The sequence below is a fragment of the Parambassis ranga genome, chromosome 2 (genome assembly GCF_900634625.1).
Source record: "Parambassis ranga chromosome 2, fParRan2.1, whole genome shotgun sequence".
Lineage (NCBI taxonomy): Eukaryota > Metazoa > Chordata > Actinopteri > Ambassidae > Parambassis > Parambassis ranga.
Genome location: NC_041023.1, coordinates 15,434,813 through 15,450,263, shown reverse-complemented (window position 1 = coordinate 15,450,263; position 15,451 = coordinate 15,434,813). Strand labels below are relative to the sequence as shown.

The window sequence follows — 15,451 nt, the reverse complement described above, 5'->3', positions numbered from 1 at the left end:
TATCAGATCCACATAGCATTGGTCATGCAAGTGTGTCATGCAATGATCTTATAAGATTGATAAAAATTGCACAGTACATAGAGGCCATAAGTTTGTAATTTCAGGTACAGCTCCAGTGCTGAGGTAGCCTTTTTTTATGTCTGCTGGTAAATGAAAGGAGCTGTATATCCTTGTTCTCCTTGTATATTCTAACCAGTTTTCTAATAAAAAAGTACTGAAATAAACAAAGTTTCAGTCCCAATACCCCTCCCTCAGTTCTTAAAAGATATTTTATATTTAATTACTATATTTATTTTCTTCTTATTTTTAAACAAGCACAAATTACACCAATGACCTTGATTTTGAAAGTGAAGAAATATATGTTGTAAAATAAATGATTTTAAATATAGTATTTTAATTTAAAATTGTACAATTTTACTTTTAAATTTCCTTTATCATAAACTTTACTCCTTTAGGTAGAATTGAATTAATATTATAAATATGCCATAAATATTTTGATATCATCATTGTTGATTTTTTTTCAACAATGATGTGTTTAAATTCTCTAGCATACATTATGAAGAAACAGTCGTAAAAACCCATGTAAACCCAACACTAAAAGGCCCACTCTATCAGATGCAGGTAGTGGTAGATACACTTTACCTCTAAATGACACCATTAACCACGCAACAGGATACCATACACTTCCATTCACAGAAAAAAAACTGCTTTCCCATTATCTCCTTAAATGTAAATAATACTAATTCCCTAGCTGAACCAAAGTGCGCGGCATCCCTCTCTCTCACACACACATTTGGACACAGGTTACCTGGGAGGCCCTGGAACAGGTGTCCCTCTTGCACGGGCGACTGACTTGCCCCTCACTGATGGCACCTTGGCATCCTCCGAGCCACCGTTCAGGTATGTGAGCTCCTGCAGCTGGGCCTGTCTGATCTCATCATTGTAATCCTGCACACAGAGAAGCATCATGTTCACACACACATACACACACACAAAGACTTGCAATAGACTCGCTTTCAATTACACTGTATTAAATTACGTCCTTTATCTCCAGGGCTACAGCCCCGGGAATATCTAATTAATGTACTTTACAGTACTGCCGTGACCGCTGTTCCTGAAGCAGCAAAACATTTCTGATCTCCCACTGATAAATCCTCAGGACCCCGTTCGCCTTTATCTTCTCACACAGTTGTTTTTTAGTGCTAAATTAAAATGCATAATTAATACGGAAATAGGTCTTTAATCAGAAAATGAATGATATGATTGTCATGTGTTCCCTCCATCAATAGATATGTTTTAGGACAACGACAGGAATAGGCAGCAGAGAAGGGGATGTTGGAGGGGACTTCTTATAATTAATGATGAGATGTAAATCATTATAGCTCTGAGCATTGGAGAGATCATCCATGAATGGAGGAAGAGTAAATAAGCTCCATGCTGTATGCTGCTGCCAAGGAGGGTTTGGCCCATGCAGAGTGCTTCCCTCGTCTTATTCCTCTTATATCCATGACTTCCCGCACAAGATCACACACATTGAATAAGACCCTCTCCACACACACAGGCTGAAACCCCTGACTGAATTATAGTACTAGTTACAGACAAGTAGAGTGAGTGAAAGAGTGGCTTGTCGCTGCTGTTACTCCCTCACTTCAACTGTGGACAGGCTGAAAACGAGTTAACCTGGGCCAAAGATCAGCTGAGGAGAGATTCAGAAGGAAAAAAAGTGAAAGGAAGTGTGTATGCGTGGACACTGAAGGGAACATACTGGTATGAGAAACTTCTTGATCTCCTCCAGAGCATGACCCATCCTGGCGTAGGCCTCAGCTGGTGGGGCAAACACCTCGATGAGGACGTGCAGGTCTTCATTCAGGTGGTGGTATTTAGCCTCGCCACTCTGCCGTAGCTCTTCTTCCTGAAAAAAAAAAACCAACAACAGTCTGGTGTCATATCTCATCTGTCTAGAGAATGAGCATGAGTTAGCTGTCACAGTGTGAAACATTTATCTGTTTTTTTTTGTGTGTGTGTGTGTTTTGGCATGGATTTACTGCGGGGAGTTTTTATTTTTTTCCATAACTGTTAACATAATGAGGTTTGATGTTTCGGTGCTGCAGAGTTAAAAAAAAATGACAGACAGAAAATATTTATGTAGCTTGTAAAATTCTGCAAACGGGCATTCCTTACAGTCTTTTCAACTGCAGCTGTCACTTTTAACTGATTGCTTTGGTCCTCACAGAGCTGCCTGTACAGATGATGTACAGTATACACAAACTGCTTTCCACCACAATATCCGCTCTGCTCATTGTATTTTCTGATGCAACTTCATTAAAATAAATTAAGGAACTCTGGAAGGAAAACAAATTCATGATTGATGGGGTGAAACATCGATTTTTGTAAAACAACATTAGAGCCTTATATCACAGGAGGAAGTAGAAGAGGACTATTCATTTATTACTACTTTGATACTTTTACAGTAGTTTGGATTGAAAGCCAGGAGAAGTTTAGTAAATAGTGAAGTGCTAAAAAGTAAAAATAGTTTTGGTAGGGCATCTTAACCACCACTGAAGTATAGTGGAAGTATAGTTGAAGATCCACAAATCAAAAAGTGTGGGTGGTTGCTTTAAAATGTATTCCTGCAGCGTTAAAACATGAGACTTGTAAACCTGTTTTGTCGGACCTGTGCTCATTTTACTTTCAAAGAGGGTAAACCTGCCCATTGACATGCTTACTGCTAATTGCTAGTCCCAAGCTTTTAATCTGTCACTTTGTTGATAGTTGATAGAGACATTAATTGCAGTGGCACCTAAAATGTATCTGCCAACAGCTTGTGTCTGTTACCAGCAGAGCCGGTACAAAAAAGCATTTGACTGGGTAGGTTGTCACTGTTAGAAGTTGAGGCTACCTTACTTTAAAAGTGTCGAGTGTCCATTTAATTACAAACTTTTTTTTCAATGAAGATAACATTAAAGTAATAAGACATACAGTCTAGACATTGTTAATGTGGTAAATGACTATTCTACTTAGAAAAGGCTGATTTTTAATGGAATAAAGGTATACAGAGGCCCTTTTCCAGCAACCATCACTCCTGTGTTCTAATGGTACATTGTGTTAGCTAATCGTGTTAAAAAGGCTTATTGATGATTAGAAAACTCCTGTGAAACTATGTTAGCACAGCTGAACTGTTATGCTGATCAGAGAAGCTATAGAACTGGCCTGATGACCTCAAACTTTTGAACAGTAGTGTATACAGCATTTTGTCATACCAGGAGCCCTCCTTATTTTGGTTAAGTCAAAACGTGTGGTTTAGGTTGTGGATCAATAGCCTTATTTCCACCTAAATCTGAAATGGATCATGGATGTTTGTCAAAAGGCAAACTGGTTATAGTGGATAGACTACACTAGTTTCTTTGGAAAATGCTGGTATAGACCACATTCCATACCATGGTTGTAATAGTAGAGACTAAGATAATTCTTCTGCTTCTAATACTTTGTTCAATGTTTGCTACTTAAGATCTTATCCTTCTAGTTCCCATAAGAGATGGCATATGTCAAAAACCTCCTATGTTGAGTGAGTGCTTTACAGATATGTTCACTGTGACACTCTTTCCCTATCATCATGCTCTCCTAACATGCTAATTTTTGGTCGATAATGGCCAAAGGTGCCTGTAATTAGAGTGTTTTTTTTTTTGCTTTCTACTCTAAATTACTCATATAAGTGGCCTATAATGTTCAGGCATGCATTTGTTGATCTGTTCTACTCAAACCACTGAAAGCAGAAACAGATGCACAGAAAGCCTCTCCTCTCCACCTTCCACCTGCAGCAGCACAATGCGTTAAGGCTGCAACAGAAAAGTGTACCATGTAAACAGAAAGGGGGTTGCACAGGCCATTCAGGCCAGACAGAAACAGGCCAGTATAATGTTATTGATGGCAAGAAATAGGACAGCAAAAACCCCAAATGTCTCCAACCACATCACACAAAGGAAACAACAGGTTTGGCGTCCCAGTTTCTCCTTTTCAAAAAAAAAAGTCTTCTCTGGGGCCTTTCCAATGGCGGCAACTTCCTTTTCCCCTTCTCCCTCCCCAGCACCATGCAAAACAGTGTCTCTGATGTCACCTAATTATAAATAACCTTCTTTTAAGAGTGCCTGTGGTATGTTAATGATATGTTAATTTCACCCATAAATCTGCACTTTACGAGTAGGGTTCCTCCGCGCACAGCACCAGAGCTGCCAGGGTGTCGAGCCGGGAGTCAGTTGGAAAAAGACAACAACTTCTTGTTGTAGATCTGTTGCTCTTCTTTCATGTGTGTATATATGCATTATAATTTAAAAAAGCCAAAAATCTGATGGCAAGGTAGAGCTATACCCAGTGTATTAACCATGCACATACAGTCTTACTGTTCCACCGGTGGATATTTCTTCTGGTATGAAACCAATCTGTATGTGTAACCACATGATTTGCATGCAATATTGTAGCGGCTTTCATACATGAGGAAACCTCCTCTCTCTCTCTCAGTGTTGATAAGAAGCTTCCATGATCCAGCAGAGTCCAATAGCAGCTAAGTAGCCCACGGCAGCAGATTACAGCTGTCTGTTTTTCATATCTATTGGCACCATCTTCCTTCTGTTTACATTTTTTTCTGCTCTGTAAATCTGCTTATGAAAAGCCGTTCACCCTGGAAACAGAGGCCACTGTGCTCTGGACGCAGGAGCTCCCTTCATCCCGCAGCTTAGAGGTTAAGAATAATGTAAAGCTCCGCGCAGTCAGCTGAAATTCACATTCAGATGACAAATTTAAGACAGATACTGGATTTCTTTACTTATTTGTGTTTTTGTTCGACAGGTCATGCATTGTATTTAATGTGACACAGCCATCCACTGTATAGTGATGAAACCCACAGCTCATATTATCCTTGTTCTGCTCCTCCGACAGCCAAAATGGCTTGTAGACACAAAGACCAGATTTCTTCTTTTACATGACAAACATGGGCTTAAATACATTCTGAGGAAACATACAATTCCACAATAGCCGTCTTAACAGCAGCTTACAAAAACCTGTATAAGCACATTTCCTCTGTGCTGTCATTCCTTTATTGTTTACCAGTGAAACAAGGAACTCATTATGTTCTCTGATTCAAGCACTTACACTAGAACCAGCTTATTTTTCCACATACATATCCTTTCAAAAGTCCTGTCTAGACTTTGTTCTTGTATAAAAAGGGGGCCAGTATGGAAGTCTCACTTGTCCTTAGGCTATGTCTTCCAACTTTTAGCTCAAAGTATCATGCAAATCTTTCATTCTGCCGCCTGGTTTTCCAAAGCCTGTCACTGTCGCTTTATCTGTAGCTTTAAATGCTAATGAGCTGCTGCTAGCCATGCTCCTCTGTAGACGATGCCTGTGCTTTTTCTGTTGGTGCCATCGAAAGTCCATTGACAGGAAAACCAATAGGGCTGCTGCTTTTTTAACTATACATGTTTGAGGTAAGCAGCAAAGCTCTTGTGCTACAACAATGGCATTGGTTGAATACATAGGTTTGGTGTCAACAACTAGACAACAGGGTGGAACTTATTGTTTTACATGGTCAAACAGTCAAACCGTTTTACAGGTAAGGTCTTAAGCATCAAGCCAACTGTGTGGGATTTTAGAATCAATGGTTATACGGTATACAGTACTTTACATTTATAGTGTGTAAGTTATTTCTCTATGATAAATTACAAAAAATATAAAATTCCTTTTTCATTTTGAATGTATAGAGGAAAAAAAGCATTGTGTCCTCTAATAAACAGCCTGTTATTATGGCATCTTTATTGGTCACAGTGTTCCTTTACAGTCGTGGAGTTATGATTGTTGTGATCAGACTTACTTTCCTGCCACATTACTGCTTTAAAACTGGCTTTAAATCGGATATTTATTGTATTAGAGGCAGCAAAACAGACATCATTTCATATGACGAACCCAATTAAATGTGCCCTGTGCAGTAAATTCGAGAAACACTGCTGACCTGGATTTTATCTGCATGTTCCTGTAATTTTAAATTATGTCATCTCAATTTCTTTTCTGCGGTTGAATCATTTTCCGGAGGACACATGCAGAAGGCGTTTCTCCACGGCAGCAGCTCACAAATTAAACCAGACGCAGGACTTTCCTAAAAGTGAAAGCAAGAAAATGTGATTGTTTTGTCTATCAGGAAAATTAAAGAGGGAGTACAGGTCCCAGGGAGGAAAATGGATGAGTTAATCATGGCGCTAACGAGAAGGGGGCACGGAACACGAATGCCTTTACATCATCCTGCTCTGACAGCAGCAGGACAACTGAGGTGCCATAACCAGGCGGGGAGACTCTGACTCCGACAGCTCGGTGCCTTTCAACCTCTCCTCAATCTAATTTTTGTCAGAACCAGATCAAGGTCTTGCAGCTGCAAATATTTGTGCAATTATAGCAGCTCTCACAGTGTCTTCACCGTATGCAAGAACTTGAAAGGGAATGCACTAAAGACTGTAGTTTCTCCCTTCTACTAGCAGGACTACAATTACATTCCCATCTAATTTCTTCTACAGGGTGAAAACATTATCCCTGATCCTGTCAGTCAGGTGCATCTTAGGAGAACAGTATGTATTTTGTCAATATAAATAGAAACATCCCTGAAGGCAGCAGCGCTTCAATTGTGCAGCGTTTAGCACTGTAGAAGCCCAGCACCCTGCCTTGCATGATGAATTTCAGCTGCAGAATGACACATGCCGTTTAGCCGAAAACAGACACTCAGCAGCCAGCCACACGTAAAGTATCAGTATACACCTAAAGAAGAGAAGAAACGGTGTCCCTGGAAGAAAGCTGTCAGTCATAAATCTCAGCTCATGTGGATGGGTAGGGGGCTGCCGAGGTCAGCACATCTCCGTGACAGATCTTTTTTCTCCAGGTACTCGAGAGGGAGTCAGCCATCAAAGGCTATTGATCACAGTAATCAAAAGAATGTGCTGTATGATAGCAAGAATCATTGCCAACAACAAATCTCCCCTGACAACGCAGGGAGAGACAAGTGAAGCAGATTTATTCCCAGTTAAACTGGACTCTGTGCAATCAATTGTGCTGCTAAAGATCGGCTGTTAGAGGCATTTATATATCCTTTTTTTATGTGCTGGCGTGATCACGGATGATAGACGTCATTAACCTGGCTTGTGTTTGAAATATCAAGTCATTTCTGCTTCAGTCCATCCAGGAAGTTTCTTTTACAAAAAGCATCTGTCTCACCCCGAGTTTCTGAATTTATTTGAAAATAAAACCGAGAATCAGTGTGTGTATTGTGCTTTCTATGAGAGAGATAGAGGGAGAGGAAGCAGGCTTTGAGCGATGTCAGGCAAGTCTGGTGATCCCTGAGATCATTTCCATAAACTTTTGAAATTTGTTTTCAAGATGTAGCTGTTTTTGTAAAAACTCTAATGCAGCCTGCATGACCCAAGAGCTGTCAATCAAATGTAGTGAGAACTTATGAGAGTTTATAACCTTTCTGGAAAGAACACTATTGAGGAAAACTAAGACTGCAGCACTGCATGGTCAGAAACCTTTGATATGGGATCTTCACAGCTTTTAACCCCTACCTTCACTTCAAGCCTTGTAATAGAGAAACAGTTGCAGGTAAAATGATGGGGAAGGAGCAGGTAGAGCAGGAATATAAAAAATGAAATAACAGTAGAGTTACCTTTTCTTTGTCTCTCATAGATCCTTTACCGAGAATTGACATCTTTGTGAGAGTGTCCTCCTGTAGTCTCTTTAACGAGTTCCCGCGTGGCCCGAGGAGTTTGCCGACAAAGTTAAACTGCAACAGAGAGCGCGGATCAGTCAGAATCTGTGCATTTGAGATAAAGAGCAAAGACTTTTCTTATGTCAGTCGACCAGTGACTGAAGCTAATGAAAATTTATCAGCATTTTTTTTTCTGGCAGTTGTCTGTCTGGATAAAATCCATGAGGAAGCATTACAGAGATGACTTTCAGTGGTTTCAGATTTCAATGTGTCACCTTTTCTGTGGTTGTACCCTGCTAAAAAAAGTGTGTTCCCAGAAAAATAACATTAAACTCCCAATGTGCTGTAATAAGAGTTGGTCTCAGAAATGGGGAGAACATATTTGGTGCATGCACAGGTACTCAGGATCACATAGTTATTGTTACATTTGCATTCATATTGTGTACAGGTTTTAAAGCATGGCGTAGTGTGAGCAGTCTTTTTCTTTCAGGCATTTAGTCATAACAACCTCCACCTCTATAGTATGTTACAGAGGTCTGAAAGTTACCTGAGAGGCAGCAACCAGGGCAAAAACAACTCACATAACCATCAGAGGATACAGTTTCCATTAGACATTGATACAAATTGAAACTGAGTGAGGAAGAACAGACACACTATAATAATAATGATGCACTTCTAATGTAACTTAATATTCTCATTTTTCTTTGATTGGAAGGTCTTCAAAAATACATATGTTTTATTTCATGTAAGATCGATAAATTGTGCCTGAAGCACATTTAAAAATAGACATTGCACTCATGAGCTATAACATTCTTAATACTGATAGGGAAAGTAACTCTTGTTACCGTGGCAACTGTCAATATATTAGACAGCAAATTATGTTGATGACGAGTTACAGTTAATGTTGATAGAACAGCATAACAGAGGCTAGTTTACATAAGGGAGGGTGTTATGGTAGTTTGTAGAGGCAGAACATAGGGTCTGTTTAAAAAAAGAAAAACCTGCTGCATAATGACTTCCATTCAGGTCTGAAGGGATAATTGGAACTAAGATCCTACTCGTCTTTCAGATACTGACCATGCATCCATATGTGAGAACACTCTGCTTCATTACTAAACTTGATTGAAATTGGCAGATGTTATATTTAAATTGAAAGCAATTAATCAACAACCAATGAAATATGGCCAGAATTCCAAGCTTACCATATGCTGATTTAAGCAATCAGCATATTGCAAAGTTAGATTATTCTTATCATTACAGAAAGTGTCATGTAATAACTTGTAAAAAAAAAAAATCATTAGATTAGAATTTATCTCAGTTAAGTCCATAGCAAAAATATTTCCCTTGGTGCTGAAATAACTGAATATAAATGCTGAGGGTGTGACATTATCATAATGTGCTTGTTTGAGTTAACATTGAACATGACCACCTCTGAGGCATCACCGTCGATCAAAGGCTTCCCGGATTAGATCACTTCACAGGGTCACTGCTCTTTAGCCATGAAAACACAAATGCTATGCATTACCGCGTCAAGCCGCGCAGACGGCCATCAAAGTCGTCCAACTCTAATGCGGGCTAACCATACTTCCACCATCAGCTGGAGATGGTCAGAGAGACAAAAGGGTGGCTTTCCTCCCTTTTCCTGTGTTTTTTCCTTTAACACAGAGTTATACAGCTGTCTTCCTCCACTATCTAGGTCATCAGTTAATGAGCAGGAGGTTAAAAAAAAAAAAAAAAAGCCAGTTTTGTTCTGCGCCTCACCTATATATCTCCTGCCTTTTGTTCAGGAAGCGAGTGCTTATTAGGAGGCTCCTGCCAATACCTGGTTGAGGGATTTGAGAGGCAAGCTTTAGTGAATCACTCTAATGCTGTAACTGACTGTTGGGTTTTTATTCTGACCAAGCTGAACTCCAGCAGTTCTCAGCTGCTGTGTGTTTCTTCAGCTTTTATAATTACACCAAAATTCTGTGACTGAATGTGATCATACTGGGACCCTATTCAACACAGGCCTAAAAAGTAAATACTATTTCCTACTGTGCTAATTCCAGCCCTGCACTTGTGAATGGAAATAAATGGCCTCCTTAGTTATGATCTGGATGGATGAATGTGGAACACTGATGATCGTCTTATGGTCCATGGGCCAAATGAGGTGCACAACATGGTGCTTTGTGGCCCTCCTGAGAATTTTTGTTCATATATAGAAAAATGCTCACTTGAACAGCTGAATAATTGTTGCAGTTCAGGTGAACTTCCACTATTTTAAACAGAATGTATTGCTGTCTCATGATAATTTTAATTTAAAAGATATCTAAGCAAACAAATGTGTCCTCAATATAATGGCTTCAAGTTTACACAAGCATCATCAAAGGAGACAGCACGGAGGGTGTTGGGAAATGTTCTAAATGTGCTGAGTTTAACCGATGTCCTGGGCATCCATCATTTCCACCTGGATAGAGCCTTGATCACTGAGCTGTGCCATCTCCTGAACAATGATTCACAGAGCCTGATCACACAGCCGACATCACTTAGAGCTACCAGAGCTTTTTTTTTTCTTTTTTTTGTGCGCCCTCGCCCATCCACCTGTCAGGTTGTGTATGGGACGCAGTGTCCAGGATGTTTGTGTGGATATCCCAAGTCCTCTGACTCCCAACTGTGTAAAAAAAAAAAAAATGCTTGAACAAGCAGAAAAGCTTGTTTTCTGATGGGGAACAAAGCGATGCTGTGTTGCTTTCCAGAGTAGGGAAGCCATATCAACTGTGTGTACATGGGCATCGGAGAGAGAGAGAGAGAGAGAGAGAACAAAGAAGCGCATTTACAGGAAGAGAGAAATCAGATAGACTGTGAAAGAAAAATTATTCCAACATAAATTGACAGCGTTTTCTGTGAAATCAGGGGTATGGTTAGAAAGAGTCAGGCTGTGTAAATGTCCTACTTTGTTTAGATACAGTTATCTGAGAAGGCAGCTTAAATACATAGTCTGCTGAATGAGAAGTATGTCAATGTGTATCAATGTCCTGTGCTAACCAAACACCTGCTGAAACTCTTCCTTTAATATTCTCTGAAAGCTTAATTTACTGATTACAGAATTTAATTGTGTAAGATTTAGTAACACTGTTGTTAATTCAATGACAGAACTGTAATTTTATAGCTCAGCTATTTTGAACAAAACTGAAGTTTTAGTTCATCAACAGAAAAAGAAGCTTTTCTGTGAATTCATGGTGTTTAATTGTCTTTAATTTCAATTTCAGTGGATTATACAGGACACTTGCTTATTGATCTCTCCTCTGACTGTTTTTTGCATGAAAAAAATAAAGTGTAGTGCGCACATTGAAATGGCTGAATGAGGCTTAGATGTTATTTACAATGGAATATCAAGTTACAAGTGAATCAGACCAAAGGATTTTGTGAAATATAATTTCTTGTATAGCTGTTTGTCATCACTTTACCAAAATATACCAAAATTTGGGCAGCAGTGGCTCAGTGGTATAGCAGGGTTGTCCAATAACCAAATGGTTGGTGGTTCAATCCCAACTCCTCCCTAGTCACTGTTAAGCAATTTCCCCATTGTGGGACTAATAAAGGTTTCTTAATTTAATTTAATTTAATTTAAATAACTGGTCAAATTTGAGATGGAGTGTGGGTGAAATATAAATATATACAGCTGAGATAAACTGCCCATTGGCATGCTAATTTTATGAGCATTATACTTATGTAGCATTAAGTACCAAATAATATTTTTGCACACTATATCTATCGGAGCTGCTACTATTTTATTTGTAATAATGAGCTTAACACAAGCAGTGAAAGCTTTTTAGATAACAATGAGAAGTGTTGTGTGGACTCATTCTCACAACCAAACACTAGAATCACCTGCTAACTTGCCAACTCCAGCTGAGGCTGGAGGCACCACAAATGAGTAAGCTGCATATCACACTGTTCATCTTCAGGCTTTTTAGGGAGTGGGTGAGTTTACCCATATGAACCATATGGGTAGGCACGCACAGGCATACAAACATGGTGACTTTTACAGGGAGTCTCCAGTGTTTGGTAGTACTGGTGATTGCATTTCACAGTGTAATGTGTAATAAGTGCTGTATCAGTGACAGTGAGAGACTCAGCATCACAAAGCTAGTGTCTTAACCTATTGTCTGCATGTGTAACATCCAATCTCATCTGGTGATAAAGGCAGGTGATTTATCTGGGATGGACCTTCTTGTGGCATTATATGATTTTTTTGGTTGTTTGTAATTTTTCAGAAATGTGTGATAGCTGCATCTTTCTCTTTTGTAGAAGTAAAACCCTCTTCTTCACTTACTCTTCACTGATCATGATGTATTACTTGCAGGTGCTGTAGAGAAATACATACATGTTAAGACAATAGTTGGATTAACATTTTTTTCTGAATTAAATTGCATAAACATTAAATTGATATTGCAAGTTAGTAGAATGCAGGGTATACTCCAGTAATTATTTTTTATCTTCTCTCTCTCTCTCGCTCAAAAACCACAAAACCATAAATATGTACTGTAGTACAAGTATTATATATAGCTCTTCACTTCCTGACTATTTAAAAATAGATCATCCAAGTAGGCTTTCTATTTGTTTGGTTAATGCCAGTAAATGTCCCAGGAAAGTCTAAATCCAGACATTTAAACACACCACCAGCCAGTCAGTGCCGTCACGCACATATCCTGGTATGGACAATCCCTATATATATATATAAACAAATAACAGTAAACCCTGCTGTTTATCACATCAAAATCCATCTGACTTGTACTGTGATTGATGCTTAGGGGTTTGGCTAATGCTTTCGTTATCATGAGGGATTATGTGACTTATAAAAACCTGCCTGAGCTTCTGTACCGATTCCTGTCATTAGACTATGTGAGAGGATTGTGCTGCTGACTGTAATCACCAGAATAAAAGCTGATGTGTTTAATCACAGGTTATCACCCAGTACTTGGTTGTGGTAGTTGCATGGTAAATAAATAGATACAAATAATAAATTAATCAAAATTTGAATAATTGGTGAAACAAAAAAGTAGTGAAAGTATAGAATCTGACTCAGATAGAGTAATGGTGTATGATTAATCACACCTTAATCACCACAAGGGGGTGGGTGGCAGGGAGATAAAGGGGCAGATCTGAGGTCTTTTCATCGTTTACTAAATGTATTACTGCAAATCTGGTGAAAGGTGTGCTCACAGAGAGTCAGTGTGCTGAGGACAGCATGGTAGGAACGACAGCAGAAGGATAAATGACCGCTTCCAGCGCAGAGAAAAGCCACAGTCTGAACTGGAAATAAACCAGTGGGACTCCTCACACCTCGCTAATGGCCTGTGGTGCCTTCTGCCAAAAAAGATGCACTGTAAGAGAGGGCCCACAGATACGGAATATACAGATGATAGTGCATCAGTATTTAAAAGAGGCAGGGTATTTATAGTCTGTGAGTAGGCATTACTTTATGTGTCACACTGGATAAATCATAGGTTTAAATTTTTAGAATTAATTCATGTTTTTTTCTGGCTGGTGATCTTTCTCTGCAATATTTAAGTGTAACCGTACAACACAATAATACTATCGCTCCTGCCAATATCTATGAAAGACTAACAATCCATCAGTGTTGCTGAGAATCATGTCTATTTTACCACAGAGTCAGCAGCGTGGAACCCGCTGCGTGCTGTCCTTGCCCTGCTTCATTTTGATACAAAGCTATGTTTGCAGAGGACACATTCAGCCTGTCCGCGCATGCTTCTAAATGGCTATTTGGAAAATGGCTGTGCCACTTCAATGCCAGGAGCCAAAAGGTGATGCTTGCAGCTCAGGAGAAAAAACCCATTCGAGTCAGGCCGATCACTCTTGCCATTGCTACCTGTCAGATAGAACAAATTGAATTTGTCTTCCTTCGGTGGCTTGTTGGAGCTCTAAACAGCGTATTAGTGGCTCTACTTATCAAAGCTGTCAAAGCAAATCTGTTTAGCTGTGAACCTCGGAGACTGGGATCAGGCTCCGGATAACACGACATACATGCTGTATGGAGCAAAATGCTCAGTCAGCACTCGTCGAGATTATTTTGTAGACTTCATTTGAGCTCTAAATAGAGAGCATGTTGACACCTGGTGACCTAATTAATTTAGAGCAGTGCATAGGTTTCTAAAATTGAGAACTTCCTGTTTAGTTCACATGCATTGTGGTTCGAAAACTACTTTTGTAACATTAAAATCACTTTAACAACAAGATTTTAGTGCTGGCACCGCTGTACTCCATTAGTTTGAATAGCGTAGCACCCTGACAGTATGTCAGAGCAAAGTACATGCACAGTGAGCTCACACATGCAGTGTAGTCCATGATAATGTATGTTGACCACTGTGTAATACAAGCAGAGAGACAGCTGATATTGGTTTGTTATATGTGTCCCCATCAGCAGAATCATCTTTTTAGTCATGATAGCAATGTGGCAAAAAATAAATCAGTCATACATAAGTTAGATGAAGTTATGATAATAATTAGGCTTCACGCTTTTGGTCATAAGTCCCTTTTCTACACTCACAGACAAGTTTTAATTTTTCACTCATAACTGTTTTACATTAAAGATCAAAAATGTGTCTGTGGAAGATGTGATAAGGATCAAAAGTGTTAAATTAAGAGCTGGGTGTGGTCTAATATAAAACATGATACATCACAGATGACATCGGTATTATTTCACTCTGCATGTCATTATAAACATTGGTGAAATTATTCATGCAGTGTTTTCTGAACTGCTTCCGTGGTCATTGGCTCACTGCTCTCCTTCCCCCTTGGGGGCCTGAGGTGAAAACTTAAGTGATGTCCCCCGTCTAGGAGTGTTCCCTTTCACTTTTAATGTGAATGGAGCACAGTAATGCACTGGAGCTTGTGGCTCCAATAAACGCCGCAGCTGGTTGATGGTCTCCTCACAATGAGTGAGGCTCATGTGGCAACTGTGTTATTGCTCAAAAGGGCTTCGTGCGGAGGTCATCATGACGCCGGCTGTCTCAGACTTTATATCGTGGGCCACATTGCCATCATGCCCTCACAGTGCAAGTCGTTAATTTACACAAAAAAGGGTTGAAAACTATGAATCATAACAAATCCACTGAACACTCAAGAAAATGAAAACCAGTGTGAGATAATTCCTTTAAATCATATATTCATAAATATTCATTGACAAATTAATATACCGGGACATCAAAGCGTCATTGACCAAGGTCAGAGAGATGGAGAGGTGTGTGTGCGTGTGTAAGTGCAGAAGTGAGAGTTGTAACATTACAAAACCTTAAACAGACAGGAAGTAGCATCCCCAACATAGTTCTACCCTAGTTCTGTCAGCTCACCCGGCCTGAACAGTCTTCCAGATATGCTACATCTAATAACATAAAGCATCAACAAAAAGTGTCAAGCGGCTGTTGGAAGGAATTTAAATCAAAACCAGAGCTACTGTAGTTGACTTCATTATCTATAAATAACACAATCTAAAATTCCCTATCTGTGCACATCACATGTGTAGAAGAGTCTCTGGTGGTGGTGGTGGTATAAGACTTACTTTAGGAAACTGCTTGACTGGTATTAAAACTTTCTGGCCCAGTTTCATGTTCTTGTTGATGACGACATCGATGAACTTCTCCTCCTCCTTGCCCTCGTCTTTCTGAACTTTATCGATCTCTAGAAAGAAGATAGAACAAACGTAATGAGTCA

At 39.4% G+C, this 15,451-nt stretch overlaps 1 protein-coding gene across 1 annotated transcript in view; it reads right to left on the bottom strand.

The window, feature by feature from the left end:
• Positions 1–15,451, bottom strand: part of khdrbs3 (KH domain containing, RNA binding, signal transduction associated 3) — an 81,658-nt gene that overhangs the window by 27,426 nt on the left and 38,781 nt on the right. Inside the window, exons 2-5 of the mRNA XM_028399134.1 lie at positions 15,300–15,418; positions 7,697–7,813; positions 1,766–1,912; positions 809–948 (exon numbers count right to left, since the gene is read on the bottom strand). Coding sequence (XP_028254935.1) covers positions 809–948; positions 1,766–1,912; positions 7,697–7,813; positions 15,300–15,418 — 523 coding nt within the window. The remainder of the gene's footprint in view (positions 1–808; positions 949–1,765; positions 1,913–7,696; positions 7,814–15,299; positions 15,419–15,451) is intronic.